The following is a 26,120-nucleotide window of genomic DNA, read 5'->3' as shown; positions in this document are numbered from 1 at the left end:
GAGCGTTCAATCATCTGTCAAACGGGGTTTTATTAATGAAAAGAGTGGAGTTAACAAATGCTGTGCCTAACTGCTATACAGCTTCACAAGCAGTCTTTTACAATGAGGTGGCCAAAGTGCAAGCTAGAAGTGAAATTGCTAAAGGCAGTCTGTACTGCAGCGAGAGCTTTCACCACCGTTATAAGAACGAAGACCTTGCAGTAAATACAGTTTCACCATGCACTGCTCCCTTATGAACTGATATAGCTTTGCCTACATCCACACAGTACCCCAGGACCTGAAACCTCTCCATCACCACATGCTCCATTGGCATCTGTCTCACAAGGTGCAGCACCCAAGTTCCTGACAAGCTACCAAACAGAAACCTCTGTACAGCAAAGTTTGAGAGCCTCTGCTACACAAAGGAGCCTAGTTTATTAACATATCATTGGAGAAAAGACTGAAACAGGAAAGTGAAAACTAAATGGCATGCTAGCAGTACCATTTTACCTGTGAGGGAGTTATTTTTTCTGTCAGTTTATCCATCTGCAGGGAAGCTGTTAAGAGAGTACAGGCTTACAGAGCTGAGACAGCACTTAACATAGTGTACCCTTCAGGGAGTTTGAAAGTGAAGAACAAAGAACTTGGATTAGATAGCACTGCAAAGGCTGTCATACTATGTCTATTCTCTGGATGCTGCATCTTCACAGGTAAACTCCATAAAAGCTTCTGCTCCAGCTTTGAAACAAGGAAGACAAAAGTCTGAGTTCTCACAGGCTTATTACTAACATTGGTCAGGGTTAGAAATGTGATGATGGAAAAAGAGCATCTTATTCATCATATCTGGTCCCTGAGCGGTTATGAGTTGTATATGCTTATTTTATTGACACAAACAAGTTTTAACTTCTATTGTCTTACAGAGGAAGAGCAGGCTGAATTCAATTCTGGCTCACACATCATCTGCAATTCCAGCCAAATCCCAGCCACACAACTTTTATTACTGGGAGGATGTCAGAGGCAAAAGACACAGCTGGATATTCAGATCCCAGACTGAGTTTTGCTGTGCTGGCAGTTAGACAAACCAGCTTTTGATTTGTATGTAAACAGAGCCAATCTGAACTGGAAGGTCATTAAGAGAAAACACATTTTACGCAACATCCATTGTATAGTTGCTTTTCCAACTTTCCCCCTACTAACATTTTTTTAAACAAGACTTTGTCTTCTTGTGTTCACTGTTTCAATGACAATTTCTGGTCCCACTGAAGTCAATGGCCAACCCCCACTGATTTTGATGGGATCAGAAGGTGGCTCTGAGGAAAGAAAGAAAGAAAGATGTCCAAGATTCTACAGCTCCAGTTCTACCACCTATGTGGAAGAACTGGGTTGATGTAGACCCAAAATGTATGTTGTATAAAAACACAGAATTTGTAAGTTTACATCCTCACAAAAATTCCATTGAGTCTTTACAGTGTCTGCAGTTCAAACATTGCTATTTGTATGAAAAATAAAATACTTCAATCAACATGAAAGTAACTAAGCTCACTTTATTACTCACAAGTGATGTCCACAAAGCAACTTTTTTTTCCTATCCTGACACTGTCATCTTCTAGAAAAGAGCCAGAAAGGTCCCCACTGAATGCCCTGCAATTATTTTTAGGGGAAGACAAAATTCTCAGCAATTTTCTTCACCCCATGGTCCTGTCCCAAAGGCCCCAAGGACACCCTACTTCTGTAGTTCATCAACTCAACCTTTTGAGCCTGCCATAGAAGTGGATCCCTCAGGCGCTGTATGCACCGCTTCCTATGTTCTCTTACTAGCTGCCAGCATAGGAGATACTGTCTGACTTCAATGGGAATTTTGAAAACAAACTCAAGAAATTAGGATTATATTGCTGGCACTAAGCAAGACAACATATCGTGGCATTTGAAGTGGTCCAACAGCCTTTGACACTATGCCTTGTAATTGGAAACATTCTGTCCTTAATGAGCCTAATAAGGGCCTTGCTCCCAAGGCTCAGATACTGATTATTCCATAAATTTTCTAGTGACTGTCTGAACTAGCAAAGTTAGACGAAGGGAACAGGAATAAACCAACAAATGGTTTTAATGTCTTAAGGCCCCTGGACACACTGAAAATTCCTGTCTCACAGAGATTGAGGCAACTTGGGGGAAGTTACTGCAATTACTTCCAACTAACCTGTGAGTACAGATACACACTACCTACAGGAGCTACCTAGTATACCTAGGATCCTGACCTCTAGGAAAACCAGGAATTGATGTACCTGCCCTTCTCTAGACTGAATTCCAAAGGGGAGTTTGACCAAGAGAGGCTGCAAATCCCCTTCCTCTGTTTGCCAGCACAGTAATTACCTGACATGCAGAAAATGCAAGTCCATTGCAGATGCAACTGCGTGATGTTTCCAAACCATGTCATAGCCTCAGATCTCACAGGTTTATTTTAACTAAGGCACTCAATATTTTGTACTGTAGCTACAATTAAAATAAGATTATGAGAACACACAAAGAAACCACACAGTTCTTGTGAACAAGGCGTTAACGCCCAATCCATTATTGTGAGAAGGCTTTTAAGAGTGTTCCCAGTAGAAATAGGAATATATTTTCCCCGAGTAAACTGGGAGGAATGCAGAGATTCAAAAGCTTAAGCTGTATCCCTGCTACATTTTTTTTTTCTGTTTGTTCCTCCTCTTTGATTAATTTACTGTGACTATTTGATATAACTGTTACTCTTTAAGGAAAAGCGTTGACTATTTTCTCTCATAAAAGACCTCAGTCTGCCTATAATTACCAGCGAGGCGTTTGCAGCTGCAGGATAAAATGAGTGAGTAACAGAGATGTTGCTGGGCTATCAAAGCAGGCAACATTCTGGGGGCAAAGGGGAAATGCCTGTCATTCTGCATTAGTTCTCAGGGTGTCTGTTGGCAAAACACACTGTATTGTTCCACTGTGTAACTGGCAAAATAAATAGGTTCTTATAGTTTGTCCTGTTTAAAAGGTGACTCTTGGGTATAACTGTTGAAGATAGCTTTAATCTAATGACCGTATCTTTCTAGAGCTTACTAGTATCATGAAGAAAGTCCACTAAAAATATTTTAATAAAACCCCCTGAATTTTATACTGGAAAGCAGCAAACCCAAAGACATTTCCTTCTGCATGGACACAAGTGGTCTAGTTACAGAATTGCTCCAGTCAGCACATCTGTTTGTGTTACCAGGAGACGGCAAAGCTGGGACTTGAACCATCCACAAATTCAGGATGGGTGATTGAAGCTTTCTTTGCTCCAAAGATGACGCCTATCTTTAACATATGGGGGGGACTTTTAAAAGCCATTAATAAAAGAATAGTAAAAGGCATTTCTGAATGTATGAACTAAGAAAGACTAAAACAACAAAAACAAAGACTTCTAGTGGATTTCCCTGTTCTAGTGCATTTCCCTGTCTTCAGCCCTAGCCAGAATCCTGAAACACAGCTGTTACGCACAGCCTTATTTCTTTTCTTATTTATTTTCTTACTTTCAGCTTACCAGTGCTGATGTTTCTGAAGTTGAATCAAACTTGCATCAGCTTTGGGGGACAGCTGGGATCCGTATTCTCGTATTTCATGTTTTGAGGTCAGTATTTCTTAGTTTTTATTCTGCTAAAATAATCTTGACCATTAAAAGTATAAATCTCATTGCTTAGTATTTTAATTTGATTTCCATAAAGACATTTTGTCCTTTAGCAGTACTCCTTCACTTCTCCCTGCATTTATTCAGAGCCCTTGGGTTCTCTGGCCAAACTCTTGCTCTTAATCAAACCCTGCTGTGACTTCACTGACATGATTTGACAGGTTTCTATTGACATCCGAGGAAGAATCCTTGAATGTTTTGAAAAGGACTATTACTCATTGCTCTACAAAGGTAATCTGGGGGACATGGCCCTTTAGCACTGAAAGGATCATTTTCCCTTTCACCACAGAACCTTCCCCCTTTTTGTACAGCGAGGAAGTTAATTATGCTAGAAAGCTGAGAAAGGACCTGGTTCACAGAAGCCCCAGGGGGAAAAAAAAAAAAAAGGCAGATTTCCTTATTGAGGAAAATATCTAACTTAGGACAAAATAGTTAAACCTAACTTACTGCAATACAACCCTTTGTTTCAGAAAGCAGTTTTCCTGGAGGGCAGAGAGACATCTCAATCCCCAGAGAATTTCCTCATAAATTATTGCACAGAGGAACGCTTATAAAAGCACAAGCCAGAAGGCAGACTTTGATACAAACTTTGACTTTTTTTATAAAGTGTTCTGATGTCCTAAAATATCAGCATGAGCTGCCATGTGGTAAGCATTTTGGAAAAATTATATGTTTATTTAGAAACATAAATAAAAATAGGTGGCCAAATATTTTATTGTCTTCTCAGAAAGAAAACTATTTAAATTTCAAGAATTATACTAAACAAAAGTTAAATTTGGCTACAGTGATTACATAAACATCAAGATACCCACCTGACTGACAAAGGTTTCACGCCTTCTTGTAATGGTAAAGCATGTTAGTATTCAGGATGATGGCAGTATTCATGACTGATTCAAAAGTTGTAAGCCGATTTCCCTGTAATACACACTGAATGTATGACCAATTTACATCTAAGATTTTCTGGTCCCACAGATGCCATTCTTAATTAAAGAAAATTCTCAAAAAAATAAAGACCTTTACAGTGTTGCTGGGATAAGTAAGATGAAGATAATCCCATCACTCACTACTGAAATATGCAGCTCTTCTAGAATAAAGCATGTCAGCAATTTTAATCAGCACGTAGACCAGCTCTTTAGAATTAGCAATAAAGTAGAACATCAAACTATAACACCATGAGGAACTTAGGAAGACAAAATGAAATAATTACCACAATTATTTCAGCAGAATTAAAACTATTAAATACCGATCCCAAAATATGAAATATGTGAACAGGGGAAAGAAGAAAACATCGGGCAATAATACCACCTTTCTGGTCAGAAACACGTAAGTGAGATAAATACACTTTAAAAAAATCCCATTCAGCAAGATGACACAGGTCTGCAAATGAGTCAGTCAGAAACTGGTATGAAATCACTGAGAGCTTTGCCACCAGACTTGACTGAGGCCAGAATTTTCTCTCTGCACCTCTCCTGGTGCATTCAGTTTTCAGGCAAGCTTTCTTAATTGCAGTACTTATTCTCACTATAGAGCTTGCATCTTGAGCTTTCATCCACTCAGCACCCTGCATTCAAATCAATAAAGCCATCAACGAACCACCTAAGTACAGTAAAAGCAAACTGGATCAATGGGATATACTTCTTAACTGTCTGCATTCATGTTTCTAAATTCTAATAAAAAGGTTCCAATTTCCAGTTACATATTTCATTCTCCGAAGGGTCTGAGTGGTTTTTTATCTTTCTGGTCATCATAAACAGACAAACACACTATTTACTTAAGGATATATTTTTCCCATGACCTTATAGACTCACTTCTCTGAGACGGGGAGCTCATGAAAGGAAGTCTGTTAGAAGTTAAATATAAGGAAGTGCAATAAAGACTATTTACCTTGTAGGGGGAAAAACCAAGCCCAACAGCAAATAATTATTGTATGAAAAAATAAAAGAAAAAAAAAAAGAATGTGAACCTCTCTGCAGCCTCATAAAAAACTTGCAGATAGCCTGTGATTCTGCATGGGCAGATGTCCTCTCTGCTGTGCATTGTCTGATCAGAGCCCTTTTGGACTTAAGTGAAATAATAATAATAATAAAAAGGAATAGAGTGCAATTTCCATGGAAACTTGGAAAGAGATGTAACATTATTTGCAGTGAGTCTTTGTACTGTGAATGGAAAATTTTCTAGTTTACACAAATCTCTGCTATTATTTTCTTTGCAGTGCAAACTTGGGCCAAATATTTTCTGTCATATTAAAGATGCAAACAGTCAGGTTTACTTTCTGTCCAGTACAACCATGCACAAAAGCTTCAGAAGCTGCAGTAAAATGCCTGATATTTATCTTTCCATGAACCACAAACAGATATTAGAAAAAAATAATAATTTGGATTTCCTTTTTGCTTGTTCTCTTCGGAAAGTGAAAACAGCTTAGAAAACATCTTCTGTTTACATGTAATGTTACAGACGAGGAGACAGCCAGAGCATTGGCAGATGTGCCCAATGTTAATGGGAGCTCAACTAACTCTTAATATTAGATCAATTAGATACTAACTCCTGGTTTTCCATATACCATGAGAGAGCGCTTTCTAGCTCAGGAGCATGTATTCACAGATTAATTGCTTACAGATAGCTTTCTCAGGTATAAGTAAATTCCCAACAAAGTACATTTACAAGTCCAAAACCACGGCAATGAGTTGTGACCTGATAACTGGTTTTGGAGACTAGGGCACCTTCATCTCACTATGTTCTCAAGTCCAGACAGAGCAACAACCCAGAAAACATGTGGCAGTGCCATATCAAAGAACAGCACCCGAGGCAGCTCTCATGTGAACATTTTTTCTCTTCACAATGTTACTGAAGTGTTCTTTTCTATTTGCTCATACATTAACAAAGCAATTTAAACATTAAGCTAAATCTGGCAGCAAAGTCTGCCTACAGAACAATAGAACTTTGGGTGAAAATGGATGCCTCTTTTTGTTTGTAGTGCAGTCAAATGCTTTATAAATTAGACCCTTCTGCCACCACAGAATGTCCAGCATCTGATTTATCCACTATTTTAGACATATGACTGTAGCAGGATTTTTCAGTTGAGTTAGTCAGTGTTTGCAATAGAGGTAGCTATACCATTCATATTTTAGCTATGCTCATTTTACCTTAACTGCAGATTTGTAGAACTATACCAGTCTTTGTGAAAATTAAGCTGGTATCATGGCACAGAAAGACAAAATAAATCATCTCTTATTTTTACAGCTGCAATAAAGTCCACTGTTGCAGGACATAAGATGATAAAAATGTACCAAAAGCACAGAGTTTACATTACCATTTATATAATTAATGAAGTGACTTTTATCTTACATGAGTTTCAGACCTCACTCTCTTGCTACTCCTCCCTCACCCAGCAGCGAGAATGACTGTGACAGTACAGAAATTAACTTTGAACAATACAAGTCCTAGTTCTGAGCTGGGCTGCTACAAGTATCAAGCCTAGTGTGGGAATGGTAAGAAAAGTGGACTGTAAAACTTTTCCCCCTTAAAAGCAGCTGTTTGGTTGGGGCAGTGTTGGAGCTATGATAATTACATGCCAGCTCAGGGAACACCTCTGCAAATCTGGTGCCTGACCTGTGCTATTCACAAGTAGGAAGAGTCCAGTGCCCTAATCTAAAATAGGCTGGAATTAGCTGTCTGCATGCCCATCTGCTCACCTACAGTAACAGGTTGCTGCATGGTAACGCTTGCCCCTTTCCACTCCTGCCCTCTACAGCAAAGAGCTCTTCTGCGGGAGATTCATGTGGATCTCAGCTCTCTAGGGCTGAAAAGTGGGTATAGTTTGGGACCGTATTTGTGCAGAAGATTTGAGTTGTTTTTAACTGAGATGACAAACACAGTGACAATATCAAACACCTGCTGAAGAATCAGTGCAAAGTAGTTGTCTGATACTGAACTAGTCCTGCCCTAGGAATCCTAGCTGTACTTGAGAGAGTCATTGTTTAAGGCAAGGAACTGCTTAATAAGGATTTGGTCTTTAACACAGATTTCATCATAGGCTGACTGACTGAAGCTTTCTCTTTACAAGTTCACAGGCAATTCAAAATGTCATGTTGATTTTATACCTGCCTGGCCAAGTGAGATTACAGAGCAAGTCAATCACCTTGCTTTTGAGATGTATTTCCCCTTTTACATCTTGAAAATTCTACTCACTCACTTGTAGATCATGCAAAGAAAGAGGAAGCAGCATGACTCAGCTCCACACTACAATGATTGGAGCAGATCCAGACCTAGCAATCCTTTGGGCTTTCCTTACCAAAATACAAATCTGCAGCTTGGATAAAGTAAAGCATCCAGTGTTTGTGTAAGAAATGTTAGATGGGCAGCATGCCAGCAGCAGTCCTTAAGCAATGTGCTAGTTCTTTACACTGATGGAAAATTATCTTCTGAAGAGTTAGGAAGGGAACAAAAAAAGCCAAAGTGTTCTGATCTTAAACAGTGCCTATGGAAGACAAAATGCTAAAGAGGAACAGCCTCCTAAACTGTATTCTGTAGACATGAATTTACATGGAAATATAGTGGTAGATAACGTATTAATTTAGCAAGTTTCACATAATGCCATACTGGCAAATATTTTTGTATAATCTCTAAATTACAGAAGTCATAACAGAGGCTACTGACCTAAGGAATTCAGGAACTTTGACTAAGTTTCAAGAGCCTTGAGTCCCAGTGCTTTGACTAAAACACCATAAATAGTACTTTAACAATTAGCTACTCTAAAAATTCAGTGCCATCTAGAAATTATACCTGATCCTCTACCATATTGCTAACACCTGAGCCACAGACGTTTTTCATAAAGAGCATCCACATGGTGAGTTATTGCAGAGTAAATAATGTACTGTAAACACACTTAACTTCACTGTGTAAACAAGCTCTGAGCAAAATTCAGCAAGGACTTCACTTTAGTACACTCCCTGAATGCACAACAAAGTTAGACGATGGTTACCTCACAGCAGTCTAACTTCAGAGATAAAAATCTGAAATCTAAATCTGTTTGTTAGAACAATGTTGTAAATTCTAGTCCATGCCTAGAACGCCTGGGCAACAGGATTGATCTGTCTTTTCAGGCACTGCATTCACCAGGGGAAACTGTGTGTCGGTCATTATTTACATAAACATGTGTAATACTGGTAATGAAAGTAATAAAGAGGCATCATCCAAGCTATTTCCCTGAAATGGCCCTCAACTTTCCTACAGAACAAACCAAAATATTACTTGCAAAAAGCAGTCCTCTGGCCTGTGCATTGCTGGGGGGGGTGACTAAGCAGCATCAGGAAATTTGCATCACGTACTAACCAACATCATGCCGCGTTAGAGGATGAAGGCCAGTAAGCTTCTGGGCTCTGTGTTAATTTCAAAAGATGGTTCATCGAGCAGACTTTATGCTTAGCAAAGCTTAGCAGCTTTTTTCCTTATCCCTCCCCAAAATGTTTTGGGCATTGTCATTTGATTGTACTACAAAACTTGAAGTTATCCAAAACCAGTTAATAAGAAGTTAACGGAAACATCTCTTTTCATTCCAAAGGAAAAACAACTCCTATGCTGTTTTCTTAAGTGAGCTGAAAACTTGGAGAGAAACCTAAACCTAAAAAAAGCAAAGAACTCAAGAAATTCATATTCTGGACTGTGGTTTCTGTTGCCTTAGCTCAAGGGAAAATATGTTCATGGGAAAAGGGCCTGCCTGAAGCCAGATTTTTTTTCAACTCTGACTTTTCTAGTTGGCGTGGCTTTAAATCAATATGTTGCTATTAAAGTTATTTATTAATAAACAAAAATATTATGGATTGTATCATAACTGTTTACAATTGAAACAACCACTTGTAACGTGTTTCCTAGCAATCAGTATCTAGCTCAGCTCCTATCAACCCTAGATAGACAGTGATCAGGCAATTTGAGAGGCCTTTACAATGTTAGTTCTGAGTTTCACTGATTCAAAGTGTTAAATCACCATCCCAGAAGAGAGTTCCTGAATTAATTCCAAAACAAAAAATGTCAGCTTTATCACCTACCTTTGTGTCTACACACAACTAAAGAAAACATCACACCTTAGAAAAACAGAAATCTTGCATGGCTTAATTTGAAAGAATCTTACTGTCATGTTATCATTGACTGTCTTTAATACTGTAATTCACTTTTGTCTTTAGTCAAAAGATTATAAAATATATAAATATAATAGAATTTCACACTAACCCTGTAAAGAGAAACCTGACACAGGGAATTCAAAGAATTTGTAAATGCCTGTGTAACACTGCAACAGGTGTAACAAAATGTGATCAGGCTGCCCAAATACACTGTGCTAGACCCCCCATGGTTATCATTATTCTAAACGCTGTATCAACAGAGCTTAACCTAGGGATTATGATCCCCATTGTACACTTGAATTGTCCTCTGCATTAATGAGATTTATGTTAAGAGTTAACAAAAATATCTAATACGGTCTTTTTTGAGATTCCTCAAGACTTTTTAGAATAATACAGTAGGCTGTCACTGAATATTAAGGTGAACTTAATCTCCTATTTAAAAACTGCAATGAAATTATGCTATAAATGAAAACCAGTTACCTGTGATCAATGACTGTTATATCGGAAGCAGGAATCCCCAGAAGAAAACAACTCTGTTCCAGTTCTTTCTTACGAATCTCTCCTTGATGGTAATAATTTCCTGAAAATAGCAAACACAGCAACACTTAGTTCAGGTGAACTTGGAATTAATTCCTCTTTTCTTTCTCAAAGCACTAAGCATGAGCGTCACAAGTTAAATAAAAGGGCATCATTTGAGGAACAGATACACTGCAGGGAACAAACTCCATAGCTTTTACCTGAGCAATACCTGGCTTAGCTCTGAATAAAATGCTGAGGCAAAGTTCTGCCCACCTTGACTATATTCCTCACGTTTATGCACTGAACGTGGCTTGCAACCGTTCATGAGCTTATTTGGCACAGACATCTGAAATTGCCATGTCTAATCAGATCAGTGGCCCTAACAGCCCAGTATCCTCACCCTAAGAATGGCCAAAGTTAAATGCTTCTGCCAAAGACACAGGAGATTTTCCAAACAACAATTCTGTAATAAACTGCTTCCAACCATCTGTTTGATTAGCAGATGTCTTATTCCTTGAAACATCACAATTTCTTCCTCTTCTCCATTTTTTGTTTGGGCTTTTTGCTTTATTTTGGTATATGCCTAATCCGCTTCTGAACATTGTTAAATTTTTAGCAGGCATTAATATCTCTTTTGGTGAATTCCATAGGCTGACCAAGCTTTGTGGGGAAAAAATGGAGTCTTCTGATATGTGTATACATGGACTAACTAGTTACACGTTGTCTGAATGGAAGTCACCAAAACACTACAAAAAAAATGAGCAAGATTTTTTCATAAACATAGGAGAAACTACCTTTGCAGTGAGGTAACTAAAAGTTGTTACCATTGGCAAATTTCCAAGCTGTCTCTGTAAAAGAGGTGAGTGCGATCTCAGTCTACTTTTGTGAAAACAAGTACTCACAACAAATCAGTAACAAATAATCTCCTTAGGAAGGGCCAAAGAGTCACTTCTCCTTCACTATTAGACATGCTGCCACGAACTACGTCCTGTACCCTTAACAGCATAGGCCCACAGAGCCAAGCCGAACGGCAAGTCCGAAGTACTTGGCACAGAACTGTTGAGATAACGCATGGAAAACCTGTCCCATAAGGTATTCTTCATGTGATTAAAGTTTATAATATATTCTGGGCCAATTCTACTGAGCAGTAGTTGTCATATGACACTGGGACACTGCAATGGAATACAGTGATGGAACTAAAAGGATTTGAAGAAATGAGGAATTCCATCATAGCAATCTCTATTTTAAGACAAAGATTTTTCAGAACTCTGCATCATTCACGGAAAATTTGGGCAGAAACTAATATGGCAAGATTGCAAAGAACTTATAGAACTAATAGAAGACAGGAAACCTAATTTAGATAAGGTATTTGGGAAAAGTTGTAATAGACCAAGACCTACAACTAGCAGAGAAATGGGATTCATTATCTTAAAACACTGCCTCCTTCTTCACTGAATTATTTTCTTCTCATCTTGCCCTGACATTCCCTTATTTTTTCTTGGCATCAGCCATGCAAAGTCCATGCCAGAGCTGTGATGGCCCCTTCCAGAACATTGCCCTGTGCAGGGCAGTACTTTCAACCCAATTTTAACTTTGAAACAATAAATGAAAAAAGAAAATACAGCTGAGTATTAATGTATGATTCAAGTCTGTAGTCAGCTGTCTTGAATTACACTAGAACTTTTTATTGTTGTGGGTGAGAGTCATCTAAATCTAGCATTTCTCTTGAGCAGTGTTGCAATCTGAGCCATCACTAGCAAGCTTTGTAAAATTTTCAAGGAGGGAAAGAATAACTAGAAAAAAATCCCTCCTCTTGCAGACTGTGAGCGAATGGTTTTAGGAGACTATGACAATGATTATCTGTGGGTTTGCCGAGGAACACGTCAGCTTAGATTGTGAGTTCCAGCTTCAGCACAATTAAAGTGTATTAAAGTGTGCACCTTCACTACATGGACTACCTGAGTACAGCAGGACTTATTTTAGACCAATTTTTTGCCTGGCCATTAATGACACTAGTATTTTAAGATAACACATATTTTGCTGCGGTGCAGCGTCATAGCTGAATGCTGGTGATGTTTTTTCCAAATAGTACCACTGTTCTCAAAATATCTAACTTCGCTGAACTCAAAGGAACAGATCCATGTTCCACAGCTTGAGAAATGTGTCAGGACATCAGGAACATAAAAATGCGAACAAGAAAAAATGGGCAGCTATTGAGAGCAAAACCAGCTGAATAGCTGATGCTGCTGGACCTCATCCATGGAGCACTCACAATAGTCAGCTACTCCAGAGGGCAAAGCACGTTTATACTGAGTTATTATTTCAATCGAAGATTATTCAGTGTGTAAAAGAGAGATTTTTTTTCACAATGCCGTAATTCTAATTCATTTCTAAGTCTTTTTGATTGACATCTGAAAATTGCAAGTACGATGGTTTCTAAGTAATGATTTTGTCACAGCATTACAATTTGCAGAGTCTTTGATCAACTCACTTGTCATCATCAATCATACAAACAATGAGAGGATGAACCATCTGAATTGCCGAAAAGACTAATAAGAGGTACAGAAAAATCTATTAGCTCAGTGAATGTACTCTCCTATATGGGCTGCTAGTTCCATTACGAAAACAGGCAAGAGAGTACATAGAAGGCAGTGTCAAACACACTGAATGTCACTGAACCAGGAGTAAAGAAAAAATAAAATTTAACAAAATAAACAGAAACACAACACTTCTTTAGAATGTTCTCTAATAGCAGGAGTGTATTAGTCCCCAAAACCTGAAATGGCAGAGTTGCACTTCGGTAATCTCTCCACAGCTGTGAAAAAGCCAAATGCGATCGACAGACCTTTGTCCCTTGGCAAAGACAACTGAAAGCTCTGCACTAAATCTTGAATGGGAGGTACAAAGTGATCAGTAAAGCCAATACATCATTGGGATTCAACAAAAGCTTAAGCCCTGTCTTCTCACCTAGATGGTCTGTTATGACAGAGAGCTTTGAAAACAAAGAACAGAAAAGTTGGCAGTGAACTAGCTGGACCTTTCAAAAATAGAGAGGGCCCTTTTTGCAAATGTAAGTAGCTGTCAGCATAAGATGTAAGTGTTTGTACCCTAAGATACTCATCTCAACATAAAATAAAATAAAAATCCTTAGTTTTCACTGCAGGCTCATGGATTCTGGTATAGCAGTATGGAATCTGGAAGATCAATTAAATGAGTTTGTTTCTTATGCACAAAAACCTGAACAATGTAATAACTGATTAGATATCAGTTCTGCAGAAAAAAAAATAATCTGGAGCTTTAGTAGATCATGAGAAGAACACAAGACAAGGGCATCACGTGCTGTGAAAAATCCTTGTCCTGGGAAACAGTGGAGCTTGTGAGAATCTTTCTGTCCTATTCAGCCCCAGAAAGACCTCATCGAGAGCGCTGCTTTCAGTTTTTGATCACTGCCCTTCAAAAAAGATGCAAACCAACTGGAAGAGTCTAAAGGAGAGCTATGAGAATGATCAGAGGTTTAGAAAACATGATCTATAAGGAAAGATTGCAAGAAATGGGGTTGTTTAGTCTGGAGAAGATAAGACAGAAGAGGCAGATAAGTCTTAAAATATGTAAGAGGCTGCTACAAAGGGATACTCTGATTTCCATGTTCATGGCAGATAGCAAAAATAAACAAACAAGCTTAAATTATACCAATGATTTAGGAAAAAGTGATTTGAAGAAAAGCTAATGCAGCCCTGACACAGACCGCACAAGCTGAGGAACCTCCCTGGAGGTTCTGAAGAACAAACTCAGACATTTGTCTGCAGCAAATGAAGACACATTGGTGCTGCCTTCGGGTCGACTGATGGACAACATGACCTCGGGTTCCCTTCAGGCCTATTTTTTCCATGATTGGATTGTTATGCAACTGTTATTTTTAGATGTGTTACAGTGGATGTATCATTATGACATTAAAACTGGATCGTCCAAGCAAGTCCTCTACGAGATGACATAATTTCAAAGAGATGCAGGAAGGCTGCGCCTTTTTACAACTTACTGACGCTTCTGCACACAGTTTGAAAGTACCTCAGCGCTGTGACAGGAGACCGGATTGTCAAACCTCTGCACAAGGCTCAGATAGAGAGCGACATTTTGCTACTGGTCGCAACTGCTGACAGTCTGCAGAAAGTAACATTCTGACTCAAAGCCACCTGCACATGGGATGTCACGGCAGCGTGACACGATCCACTGTCATTCCACCAAACCGCAGATGGATGGCACAGCACCTCCGCCACTGCATGAGTATTTCCCAGCGGTGCCACGCCGCCGTGGCAGCACAGTCCTAGAGGGCTGTGAAGTTCAGTGCAGCAATGACATCACGTGTGGCATCACAGTGACATCACATTCAGTGCCACAGCTTGGAGGGGTCGCCCCATGGTACAGCCACCACTCACTACTTCGAGGCACCGAGACGTCATTACAGCCCGGCGGTGATGTCACAGCGAGAAGCCATATATGGGAAGGCATCATGGCGGCCTTCCCATGACGTCACGGGCAGGAAGCCCGGCCTCGAGGGGCGGCGGCAGCAGCTCGGGGGGGCGGGTGCCCCGCCGTTCCCGGCGCGTCCCCCCCTCACCTGGGGAGCAGCAGAGGACGGCAGGGCGGGCGCCGGCCTTGCCCAGGCCCAGCACCGTGGGGGCGAAGAACATCGCTTCGTCATCAGGGTGCGCCGTCACCAGCAGCGCGCGGACGCCGCCCGCCCTCCCCCTCAGGGCGGCGCGAGCCCCCGCCGCCGCGTAACGGCGCCGCAGGCGGCGCGCGCCGCCGAGCAGCAGCGCGAGCAGCAGCGCGAGCGCTGCCAGCCCCCAGCCCCACGGCCCCGCTGCCATGGCGACCGGCGCCGCGCGGCTCCGGCCGGATACGGGAGGGGCGGCAGGAAGGTTCCGGGGCACGAAAGGGTCCCCCCGCTTCATCCGTCCCGCCTCTTCCCCGCCTCCGGGCGGGGCCGCCCGGCCGCTGTCGCGGAAACGTGCCCCGGCTCCGCTTCCCCAGGGCTGCCCAGGAGGAGGGGCACACCGGGGGAAGGCCTCCAGCCGGGCAGCTAACGGGGGTTATTCCCCCAGGGACAAACCTTCATTGCCCGGGCCCTGCAGCGCACCAGATGACCCCGCTGCTACGTTGGGAAGTAATAACTAATAGTGACAAAAGTTGAGCTTTTCAGCATGCGGTACCTTTTATTCCTGTGCTGTGCTCTTCCCTGTGGAAGAGACGTGGGGTGAGGGAAACCTCAAAAGTAGGGCAAGAGGTGCTTATCTTCAGACACATTCCACTGTCCCCACATCTGCTGGCTGTCCCAAGGGTGGCTGCAAGGGAAAAAAACACGTTTGGGTACGTCTTAGGAGTGAAGTCAACCATTGGAGAGGGCTGCAGAGCACAAGGAGACAGGAAGTAGTAAAATAAACATGAGAAAGGCAATTGGCTTGGAAACTTCTCAAGACAAACAGGCAATATGGAAAACAAGTGTTGGGTCAGCAATGGTGGTGTGTTAGCTGGGTAGGTTTAAAGAATAAAATGAGGAAAGCGATTCAGAGGAATTCAGCATCTGAAGAGCAGCTAACACCTCACAAAATGAGCTAACACCTCACCTGACCCCTCTTCACAGACTTTATTTGGACACTTTAACTTCCAAGTGACAGAGGTGATCACCAGCGTTCGACTGCAAACGCTTCAGCCTGGGGAGGTGTCACCTCACCTAAACGTAGCGCTTAACTGAGCGGAACTCAGCTACTGTAATAATGACATTCCTGTACAATACCTGGTTTATAAGTAATCCTGTTTGCCACAGGGTGAGCCCCTCCTTTATTAGTCTGAATAAATAATCGTGTGGACACACATCCCGCAAATGTGGGATATGACTTCTCCTATTTAATGGAAGTTGTAATAACAATGAGATAATTTAATCTTGTCTAATGGTATCTTTTTTTTTTCCCCCCCCATAGTAAACCTGGTAAGACATTAACTTGTGATTTTAGCGCATCTGGAATTACATATTTGCGGGTAAAACACCATGCAGATTTCAAGTACCTTACTGAAAAAGCAGGGAACAATTTACGTACTCCTTATTGCAGGGGGGAATGATAAAAAGCCATTTGAGATTTTACACCTCTCACATTTCGGACGCTGTTCCTCGCCAAAAGCACGACGTCAGGACAGCGCGGGGGCCCGGGGGGGCCCGGGCCAGCTTCCCGCGCCCCCCGCTCTGAGGCGCCCGCGGCCGGTTATCAGTTATTATAAATTTATATCGATTTGCGGTGAGGGAGAACGAGGCGGTGCGGTTCTCCCACCCCCTCCAGTCAGTAGCATCACCGGGAGAGCCGCCGGGCCGCGTCCCTCAGCAGCCGCTCGCCTCAGCACCGCCGCGCCCCACGCTCGCCTCATGGCGGCCGCCCCCCCCCCGCCCCGAGCCCCCTCAGCGGGGAGGGGGAGGGAACCCTTCCCCGCCGCACCGGCCAGCGGGTCCTGGAAGGAGCATAACATCCCGCCCTCTCACCGCGGGGTCCGCCCGAGGCTTCTCGCGGGCTGGAGCCGCCTGGGCAACACCGCAACGGGCATGGCGGGAGGCAGGGGCGAGCCGCCGCGGCCGGTAGAAACCACCGAGCCGCCGCACGGCCGTTTGTTCGGTAGCTGCCAGGACCTGTCGAGAGGGGGCGGAGCCCACCGAGCCGGGGGAGGGGAGGCAAGATGGCGGTGGCGGTGGCGCTGAGGTTGAGGTGAGACGCTGCGACCGTCCAGCCCCGCCGAAGCCTGCCGCCTGGGCCGCCCCAGCGCCGCGCCGTCGGTAAGGGCAGGGGGCCCGGCGGGGCGGCGCGGGGGTGGCGGTGGCGGTGCGGCCCGGGGGGGCAGCGGGGCCTAGCGCCTCCGCTGTGAGGAGGAGGAGGAGGAGGAGGAGGAGGGGGAAGAGGCGGGGGCCCCGGCCATCCCTTCCTCCTCCCTCCTCATAGGGGAGAGTGCTGCTCTCGTCCCCGGGGGGAGTCGGGGGGGTGTCCTTGGGGGAGCCGCCGGTGGTGGGGGAGGTGGGCGGGTCAAATGAGGGCCGGGGGTGCCTCCGGAGGGGGGTGTGTGTGTGGGGGGGTGTGGGGGTGTTTGCCCCATTTACGCTGTTGGTGTGCGGGAAGGTGCGGAGGGGACGGTGGGGCGGGGGGTGGCCGTGAGAAGTGGCCCCGCGGGGAAGTTTTTTGGAGATATCCCAGAGCATCGGTGTGTTGGGTGTTTATCCCTGCCCTGTAGGTAGGAAAAGTGCAAGTTAAATAAAATAAAAATTAAAAAAGGGCTAGTTTTTAAAAATCGGCTGGGCCGGGAGCGCGTTGGTGCCTGAAGATGTCCTGCTTCCAGAGCTCGCATGTTGGAGGTGCATCGTGTCCGCCTGCTCCAGCCCCACATGGAGGTTGTCAGTGGTGGGGAGTTGTTGCTGATGCTGAGTTATTCATTTAGGACCTGTAAACATCCCCAGCTTCTGTCATCTCGGGGCTGCTGGAGGGCACACAATGGAAGTGGCTTTTTCTAGAATTATTCTGACTTGATGGTAAAGAACTTTGTATGTACTGATTTTCTTGTACTTAAGAAAAAACCCGAGGCTATCAAGTTGGTTGCAGTTAGACAAGATTCTAGATGGGCGTGTGTGCTGTTAGTATTAGGCTCAAGTAAGTACGTACATATTCTGAACAATATATTGTCCAAAACGTGTTTCTTCTTGTTTCACAGATATGGACTTAACAAGTGTTTTACTTTTCACGACTCTAAATAATGGTGTAACCTTAGAATTAAAAAAAAGGACAACTTACTACAACAAGAAGGCGTTGTCTAGTTCTGAATACTTGGTTTTGTGTCAGCATTCTTGTATTCTGCAGTATTTTTAGATATAGTAGTATAATTATGAACTTCTGGAGCTCAGGTAGGGATTTTTATCCTAGGCCGTATGATCTTAGGGGGGGAAAAAAAACAGTGCTATTATAAAAAACATTATTATTGTGGTAAGTAGGATGGCTGTGGGCACAGCTTAAGTGGCTGAGTAAGTGGACACATAGCATTGTGTCACTGCACATAAGGACTGTGCAGATCTGTTGCAGTCTTGCACTGGAATTTTATTCTGCAGAATGTTGTTATTCCTGATTAACTAAACAACCTTGACATTTGGAAAGGAAGTATGTAATATTTGAAGTGGATTTCTAGTTAGCTTAAATCTAGTGTCTTGGGTTGAGGGATGAGAGACCTTCATGCTTATCCCAAGGATTCAAAAGTTCAGATGAAACAAGCCAACTACAGTGACCCTTTTTGTGAGAGCATGGTTAATTTTTTCTTGACGTTGCTTTTCTATGTGATATAGTATAGGCTGATAAGGAAAAAAACTTCTGTTGAGCTTTATGTGCAGTATAATTTGCCTATTTGAAATATACTGTTTGATATTGGACACTAAAATACTTAAACTTGTTACTGAAACATGGGAAAGAGCAGGATTTTGGAATATTCTTTGTAAGAGTTATAATGTGCATTTTTTAATGTGTGGAGAGGATATTACAAGTGTTACTTCCACAAGTGTTACTTCTCTCTAGCTTGTTAGTTATTGTATGAATCAATTAAAAGTAATTCTCCAGATTGAAATTACATGCACAAAATCAGAATATATTCACTTTTCTATATTGTTGCTGATGATGATTTATTTTAAATGCAGTTTATCTCCTACATTTTAGTTGCTCTTTCTGGGCATATGTGTTTTAGATTGTGATCTAAAGGGATCTAGAAAACTCTCTCAAAAACCCTGGTAAAAGTAGGGACAAACTCTAAAGCTTTCTTTCAGTTCCCTCCCTCTAGTCCCCTTCCACAGTTCTTGTGATTCTCTAACTGCATCTTTCAAGTTATTTAATTTCTCAGTTACAGCGTGAGTGAGAGATGCTCACAGGGAAGGGAAGCTGACTCTGCTTCAACTATTTTAAGTGTATAAAAGTAACTGATCAAGTCTTCTGTGCTAGAAAAAAATATTTTCTGTGTTTTTTTTCGCTTATTATTTTCCCAATATTGGCATTTAACTTACTCTTTCAAAGCTCTCGGCCAAAGTTTTGGTGAAATGTTTTATTCCTCCTCTCTTATGCTTGCCTAGAAAATGGTTTTAACGACTGTTTTATTGTATGATCAAAAATACTATTTGGAGTTCTCGTGTGTGTAGCTACTTAAATTTAAGATTTTGACAATTGTTTGAGCTGGAAAGGATCAATGCCTCATGCAGGTGCACTGCAACACAGCACAATCTCAAGAACAGACTAGTAACCAGACAGTGGTTTCATAATGCAAACAAACATTTCCTGGATGCCAGTCTTGAACTCTTCAAGTCATTTATGTTCTTTACTCAAATTTGAATCAGTGTTTTGGATGTCAAGGTATTAACTGAACATGTTACCTTGTCTCTCTACTATAAATGTTCCAGATAAAAATTCTGACCTATGCAGGACTGCTGTCAGTAAATATTTACTTAGTGCTATTTCTAAATTATGCAAATAGCCAGGAACGTGGTGAATAGATCTCCCATTTTAGTTTCTCTTTCCTTTAATGATTCTCCATCTAGTAATGATGTTTTGTGATGCTCCCTTCCTCTTTCATGCTAGTTCAGTGTTTATTCACCATCTGTTAAATGACTATCGCAGTCTGGGCCTACTGGGGCTTAAGTTCAGTTAGTTGGTGAGCATGCAGAAAGCTTGATCTTACCTTGGAGCTATGTTTCCTCCCAGTATCCTAAGATAGATTTCTATGTCCTTGAATAGCTTCATCTAAACCACTTGTGTAGTGTTGCCACTCCCAGACTGATTTGATATGCATTTTTTTTTCTTCAGGCTTAAGGAGGATGTTGGTCTGTGTGGTTTTGAATTCAGTGACTTCACCTGCTTACGATTGCAAAGGCTATTGCAAAATTAAGATACTGTACTGGTACAAAGATGCATCAGCCATCTCTGAAAAATCCTATTGTTCATAACTCTCAGCAGTAAAAAATTCAGAAATGAAATTTTTATGCAGCTAGATTACCTGAACAAACTGTTGACCAGGACTTAAAAATTCAGTGCACGTTGAGTGACTAGTTTTGGGTAAATCTGAAAATGAAAATACGCTCGCAAAGATAGCGAGGGAAAGAACACCTATAAATGAAAAGGAAGAGGTGAAGTATAAAATATGCTTAAACTAGTGTGATGTCTCTCTTAATACCTCCTCTTGTGCCATACATCCAGTTGTGCCTTATGCTGTGCTGCAACAAAAGTGTGTTTGGTTAATTCTCTTTGTAATCTTCATGAAGTCAGAGTCCCGTCAGAGTTGAAAACAGCGGCAGTTGCCTTCCCTGGCTGCAGGGCACGGGCCGAACGGTCCACCTGAAACATCCGCTGGGCCATTACTGGGGGGGGTCCTGGGCAAAACCTGGGGCTGTTTTGAAAAGTGGATGCTGTCCTGAATGGATTAAAACGCATTACTGTTTCAGGGAAGATGTCTACCAAATGTGAATATAAATCAACTAGGAAACCTACTGATTCCTGTCCTGTTTGTCAGTGTTGGAAAGTTAAGCCCATGTAAGTTGATTACATGTTCAAGTGCTGTTCAGCAAACTAGATAGGTATATTGTTACAGTTCAGCTGTACTCTTCACCTCTTTAATAGTTGTTGGCGGGGGGGAGAGGAATTAGTTTAAATCAAAAAAATTGTGTATACTTTGTTATCCACTGTAGAGTTTTGTCTCAGGTTCATATTTTTCAACTCTTGTTTCTGTTCTTACGCTACCTGAAATGCTGTGTTGACAGAGAAGGGGTGTCTGAAAGGTGGGAATTCTCCCATATAATCTGTGTAATTTCATGGGTTAGCTTTCTTGAAATGTTATTCCCAAAACCTGTCTTAGTAAATGTGGTCACTTACCTGTTCCATTATAGCCATTCTTTAGGCGCTGATGTTTCACTGTCGTCTCAAAGATCAGACTTAGGCATATCTAGAACCTTGAAGTTCTGTGTGTTTTTTCCCACAGATATCAAGGTTAACTTATACTGTTCGTAGTTCAAGATGCGTTTCATTCTTCGCCTTTTTCTGTGACCTAGAGGCTGTTGTGTGAGTCGCAATTGGAGTTATATTTTTATATGTTGCTGCATTCCCTGTGAAGCAGAACATCTCAAACTTAATCATAAATGTAGTAACAATAACCTTTGTTTCCAGAAGGCCCTGGTGCATTTCCTGTGGAGTATCTGAATAGACCTAGCCATTGCTCTTATGTACAGTAAATTTTTTTCTTATTTTAATGTTATTGTATTTTCAGCTAAAATCTAGACTTGATTTTATCTGAACCCAGTCAACTGAGGACAGTGATGAGGCTAATACTTAGGTTCTCCTGAACCCTTTTATAGATGTGGTTTCTCTCATAACGCATCGTAGTTTGTGGAGCTATGGGTTTAGTCAGTATGGATTAGTCAAGTTATATTTCCTCTTCCAAACCAAAGCTGCTTTAAAAAGCTGTCACTACAGATATGGTTTTGATAACGAATGAACTACAAGAAGAAGCTGGAAACTTGAACTGTGACCACGTAATTTCTTGCATTAGATGATGTCAAAAGAAGTTTTACCTACAGACGGATTAACAGTGGAGGGATAAATTCATGTGCAGTAGCTGTTTGTAAAGTGCTTGTGCTTTCAGTGCAAGATGGAGAAGTAAAGTTGTTGTTTTGAAATAATATTTTATGCGTAGTGTATGATATATATGAAGTTTGGTATCATCGTGGTTATCTCTAAATCATAGGTGAAATGGGAGGAAATAGGTGAATTTGAGTAAACCTCAGTGAGTTATTGGGCGCTGACTCATGAGTGAGGATGACTTGCCGAGGAAGACTGTCATAGTTCTTATCACTGCTGTTTGCGTAGCATCTCTTGAACCTCTTGCATGCTCCAGACTGGTGTATTGGAGGATGCTTGGGTTGATTTCTGTTTCACCTTAAAGTTTTGTGGGTGGAGTTTGAATGCTTCAGTTGATGTTTCGTAACCAGTTGAATTACTCCTGTGGCAGGGATGGGGCCCTTCATAAGGGATAAGGTAGATGTCTGGGGTTTGGGAACTGCTGCAGTTATCTCAGAAAATAGCTGTCTCCCCTTGTGAATGAGAGACCTTGTCTGTTTAGTGTTTGGACTTTGTAGGTTTGGTTCTGGTCTTTGGCTCAGGATAGTTTTCTGTGGTGTACGTGAACTGCATGCTATTTGCTATCTTGGCACACTGAGAATCTGGTGTTGCTAGGAAAACCAAAATATGTTTTAAATGTCTTTAGAATACAAACTGTCTACTTTTCTATGATATACTTTTACAACCAAAAAACTTGTAATGTGTGTACCCTTCTTGGGTTTAAATAGTTGCTCAGTGGTACTTGTAGTCAAGGAATGTCTACATCCTTCATTTCCATTTTCGAAGGGAGGATTTCCACCTACCTCTCTTGGATAGCTTTGCTGTTATTGTCACCCTGCTTGGCAGAAGAGAGTTGGATAGGTTCCTTCACAATCAGTAAGTGCTATTCCCTGATAAAACTCTGAAGGGGAGGTTTCCTCCCTCAGGGATTCTCCGTACCCCAGTATGCTAGCATGTTCACTGGTAAGCGGATGTTGAAAATATGTGCTTTTATTTGAAATGTATGCACTCAGCACCCCCCCTCCTTTTTTTTTTTTTGTTTTTGTGTGTGTGTGTGTGAGGCAAGTGGGTAGCTGATTAGAAACTTCCTTAGATGTTAACGTAGTGTTAGTTTTTCCTGTTATGATCCCCCATATAATACGGCAAAATTGTGTATAGCCTGGGTCTTGATATCATGTATGAGCAACTTTTCTTTAAGCTCATAAATTATAGGAGGGATTAAAATAGAATTTCCTGGAGAAGAGTATCTTGTCAGCTGAATTTGATCGACCTCATTTTGGTAGAGCACAAATTCTATTTGTATTTGTAGTTACCTAGCAGGAGAGAGAGAAACTGTTATTTAAAGATGAAGTATAACAATGTGATCCTGAGATTTGGCAACAGTTTGGTTGTAAATTGCATATGCAACCAGTGTTCACCTCTTGGAATGGCAACAAAATAATTTTAAGTACTCTTTTAATACTTATTTAATATTTAATGTTCCAAAAGCTATTACTTAAGTACTGTAAAGAGTTGGTAGTCTCTTAATGGAAAATCTTTTTCTATTAAAATTTGAAGTATAAAATCCTATTTTAATTTTTTCCCTATCTTGATGCAGATGGAAAAGTCGTGCTAGAATAGAATATATGTGACATCTTGAATTGACTGCTGTAATGCTCCTTGACTTCTGTCACTTCTGTAAATTAAAGTATTCCATGCTTCCATGTCATCTAGAATATGAGTCAGATACTGTATAGCATAATTGTGAGTTAGTGCTTTGGACATTCAGAAATAAGATGATATAGTACCCTAGTGGAAACTTCAGGGTGTGAGAAGGGTCAAATTCATTTGTGTGGTCTTTTCTTAACATCTTTTTTCAAATACCCCCATTTCTGTATTTATGGCTTGATTCATATGACGTTAATAATGGAGATAATGTTATTTAGTGTTGCTAGTAAAACACGGCCCTATAGATGTTAATTTTTTTACTGTATTTCTAGAGAGATAGAAATAGCAATTTTTACGCCAATAACCTTTTGAGTAGAGGGAGTGCAACTACGTGAAATAAAGTTCTCAGGATTTTATGGTATATTTTAAAAGTCTTGTCACAAGAAGAAAAAGCACTTGCGCATGTGGAATTGTCATGGAAAATTCAGCAGTTGTTCTCAACTTGGAGAAAGTATGTTCATTGTTTCTATTCGTTCTAATAGCATATGCCCATATGCTTTCACTACGAGCTTCAGAGTATTCTGCAACATAAAATTGAGTGGAAAAAGATTAAAGAAAGTGTGGAAGAGGTCCTGAGCTTTGAGGGTGATGTCTGTGTTCTGCAAAAATGGGAAGAACAGTATTCTGGAACATACTTAAATAGCTGTTATTTTAATTGTCTTTAATTTCAGCATTGACCTATTAGCATTTGTTAGTTGTAAAATGCAAAGAATCTTTCCTCTTTTGGGGAATGTGCCCAACAGATTTTCTAACTTAGAAGCACCACCTGTAAGGTTGGATATTGTAGCTGGAATACACTTCCCTTTAGTTCTTGTTTTAAAGCACAAAGTTATCTCAAATCTGCTCAGGCCTCAACCTCCTGGTAGGTTCTTGAATGAAAACCCTATGTCTTTTAGCATTGTCCTGTCTAATAATCCTGTAGCTAATTTTCTTGCTTACCATCCCATTCTGCAATACTTTGCAGAACTTTGTAATCAGACTTGAAGGGTTAACATAAATCAGTTTGAACCCAAACTTATTTTCCTTGTCACTAAGTTTTTTCATTGTTGTTTTTCTGAGTAACTGTCATAAGACTATGCTGTTAATTGGACATTAAGGCAGTGACTGAAGGACTAATTACTGCTCTTGAATTGTCTAGTGCTTTTTTATTTAAGACTTTTAGATTGCTAAGTCAGTCCTAGTTTGTAACGGTACTGTTCCCGTTCTGAGCATTGGAGTTTTAGATGGTAAGTAATGCTTGGCCTTTTACTGTGCCTGTTAGTTTGAATAAATAACTTCTTTTTTTTTTTTATGGAGGTTGGACCCACTAAGCTATTTTTAGAAATCTGTTAGAAATGTACATGTTAGTATTTTCTTGTGTGTGGCATATCCCCAAGATGCAGATTTGGTGTTTTTGCTTGAGTGTTTGAACACATTGATGATTATCTGACAAAATAAAAATACCATTGGGAAGATTTGTTTTGCAAATCTAGTAATAGACTTGAAGAGTTTTACTTCTGTGACTCTCAGCTTGTAATTTTGGGTTATTCTATGTGAGTTGGAGCATTGTCTTGAAGGTACAGACCCAAATCTGTAATTCAAGAAATGTAGTTATTGTGGTTTAATAGATTGGCCCTTAAATATACCCTGTTTTGGTTTGTTTTTTTTCCCATGAGATTATTTCATTATGTTTTTATAAAGTGAAATCACAGAAAGAATTATTCACAAGTGTTGTTATCACGCTTTGGATAAAGCCTTTCTAACCACTGCTCAAACAGTCCCTTCACTCTTCATTTTCTCACCAGAGTAAACTTTGAATAAATATCCCTGAATTTAATTTTGTGATTCATTGTAGATCCCCTGCATAAGGCAGAGCCTTCCTCTTCCTTATTCTGCCATAGTTTAGTTACATCAGAGCTCAATTTACTAAGGTTGCTGATTTAAAAACAAAATCCCCCAACTCGGTTTAAGCCTTATATGACTGTAATCTAATTCTTCACACTCTTTGTATCACACTTAGTTTCCTCAAAAACAAGATGAGGAAAATTCCCAAAAGGATGTGAAATTTAATTAGCAAATGTTGGTTAAGTACTTCAAGATGGCATGAAAATTACTCTAAATGCAAAAGTATTAGCTTGTTTCGTATATGCAAAGAGAAATTGAGTCTCCCTGTGAGACTGGTCTTTTATCCACGAAGGCGAATGGGAAAGTAGGGGACCGGCTACTGCAGCACACGGGCCGTGGTCCCACACACCCGGAGTAGGTGACTCTGCCGTCCCTCTGGCCTCTTGACCCCTTCCCTTCTGCTGGCATAAACATTTGTGTGGCTACGCGTTGAGCGGTTTTGGGGAACTGGCCTGCTAAAAATAGTCAACAGTTTTTAACCTGCTGTATTTTCCCGAGTGAAGGAGTGCTTTTTTCGGGCAGCGCTAGCTTTTGTCTGTTTAAAGTGCTGCAAGACTTGAGTTTTAT

General features: G+C 41.1%; 2 protein-coding genes across 5 annotated transcripts in view; one reads left to right on the top strand and one right to left on the bottom strand.

Annotated features, from left to right (window-relative positions):
* Nucleotides 1–15,263, bottom strand: part of PIGL (phosphatidylinositol glycan anchor biosynthesis class L) — a 62,535-nt gene extending 47,272 nt beyond the window's left edge. Inside the window, exons 1-2 of the mRNA XM_074596181.1 lie at nucleotides 14,915–15,263; nucleotides 10,261–10,360 (exon numbers count right to left, since the gene is read on the bottom strand). Coding sequence (XP_074452282.1) covers nucleotides 10,261–10,360; nucleotides 14,915–15,251 — 437 coding nt within the window. The 5' untranslated portion in view covers nucleotides 15,252–15,263. The remainder of the gene's footprint in view (nucleotides 1–10,260; nucleotides 10,361–14,914) is intronic.
* Nucleotides 15,264–16,541: 1,278 nt separating this feature from the next.
* The window catches only part of NCOR1 (nuclear receptor corepressor 1), a 74,206-nt gene continuing 64,627 nt past the window's right edge, over nucleotides 16,542–26,120 (top strand). For 2 of the 4 annotated variants that reach the window (XR_012588518.1, XM_074596149.1), the window contains exon 1: nucleotides 16,542–17,116. The gene's annotated coding sequence lies outside the window, so the exon portion shown is untranslated. Of the gene's footprint in view, nucleotides 17,117–17,841; nucleotides 17,861–26,120 lie in introns of those variants that run through there. The other 2 variants (XM_074596150.1, XM_074596151.1) reach the window with 2 other exon arrangements.

This window comes from Larus michahellis, chromosome 7 (assembly GCF_964199755.1).
Source record: "Larus michahellis chromosome 7, bLarMic1.1, whole genome shotgun sequence".
In the NCBI taxonomy this organism is placed as follows: domain Eukaryota; kingdom Metazoa; phylum Chordata; class Aves; order Charadriiformes; family Laridae; genus Larus; species Larus michahellis.
Note: the sequence above shows the minus strand (reverse complement) of the source record. Positions and strands in the feature narration are given on the sequence as shown.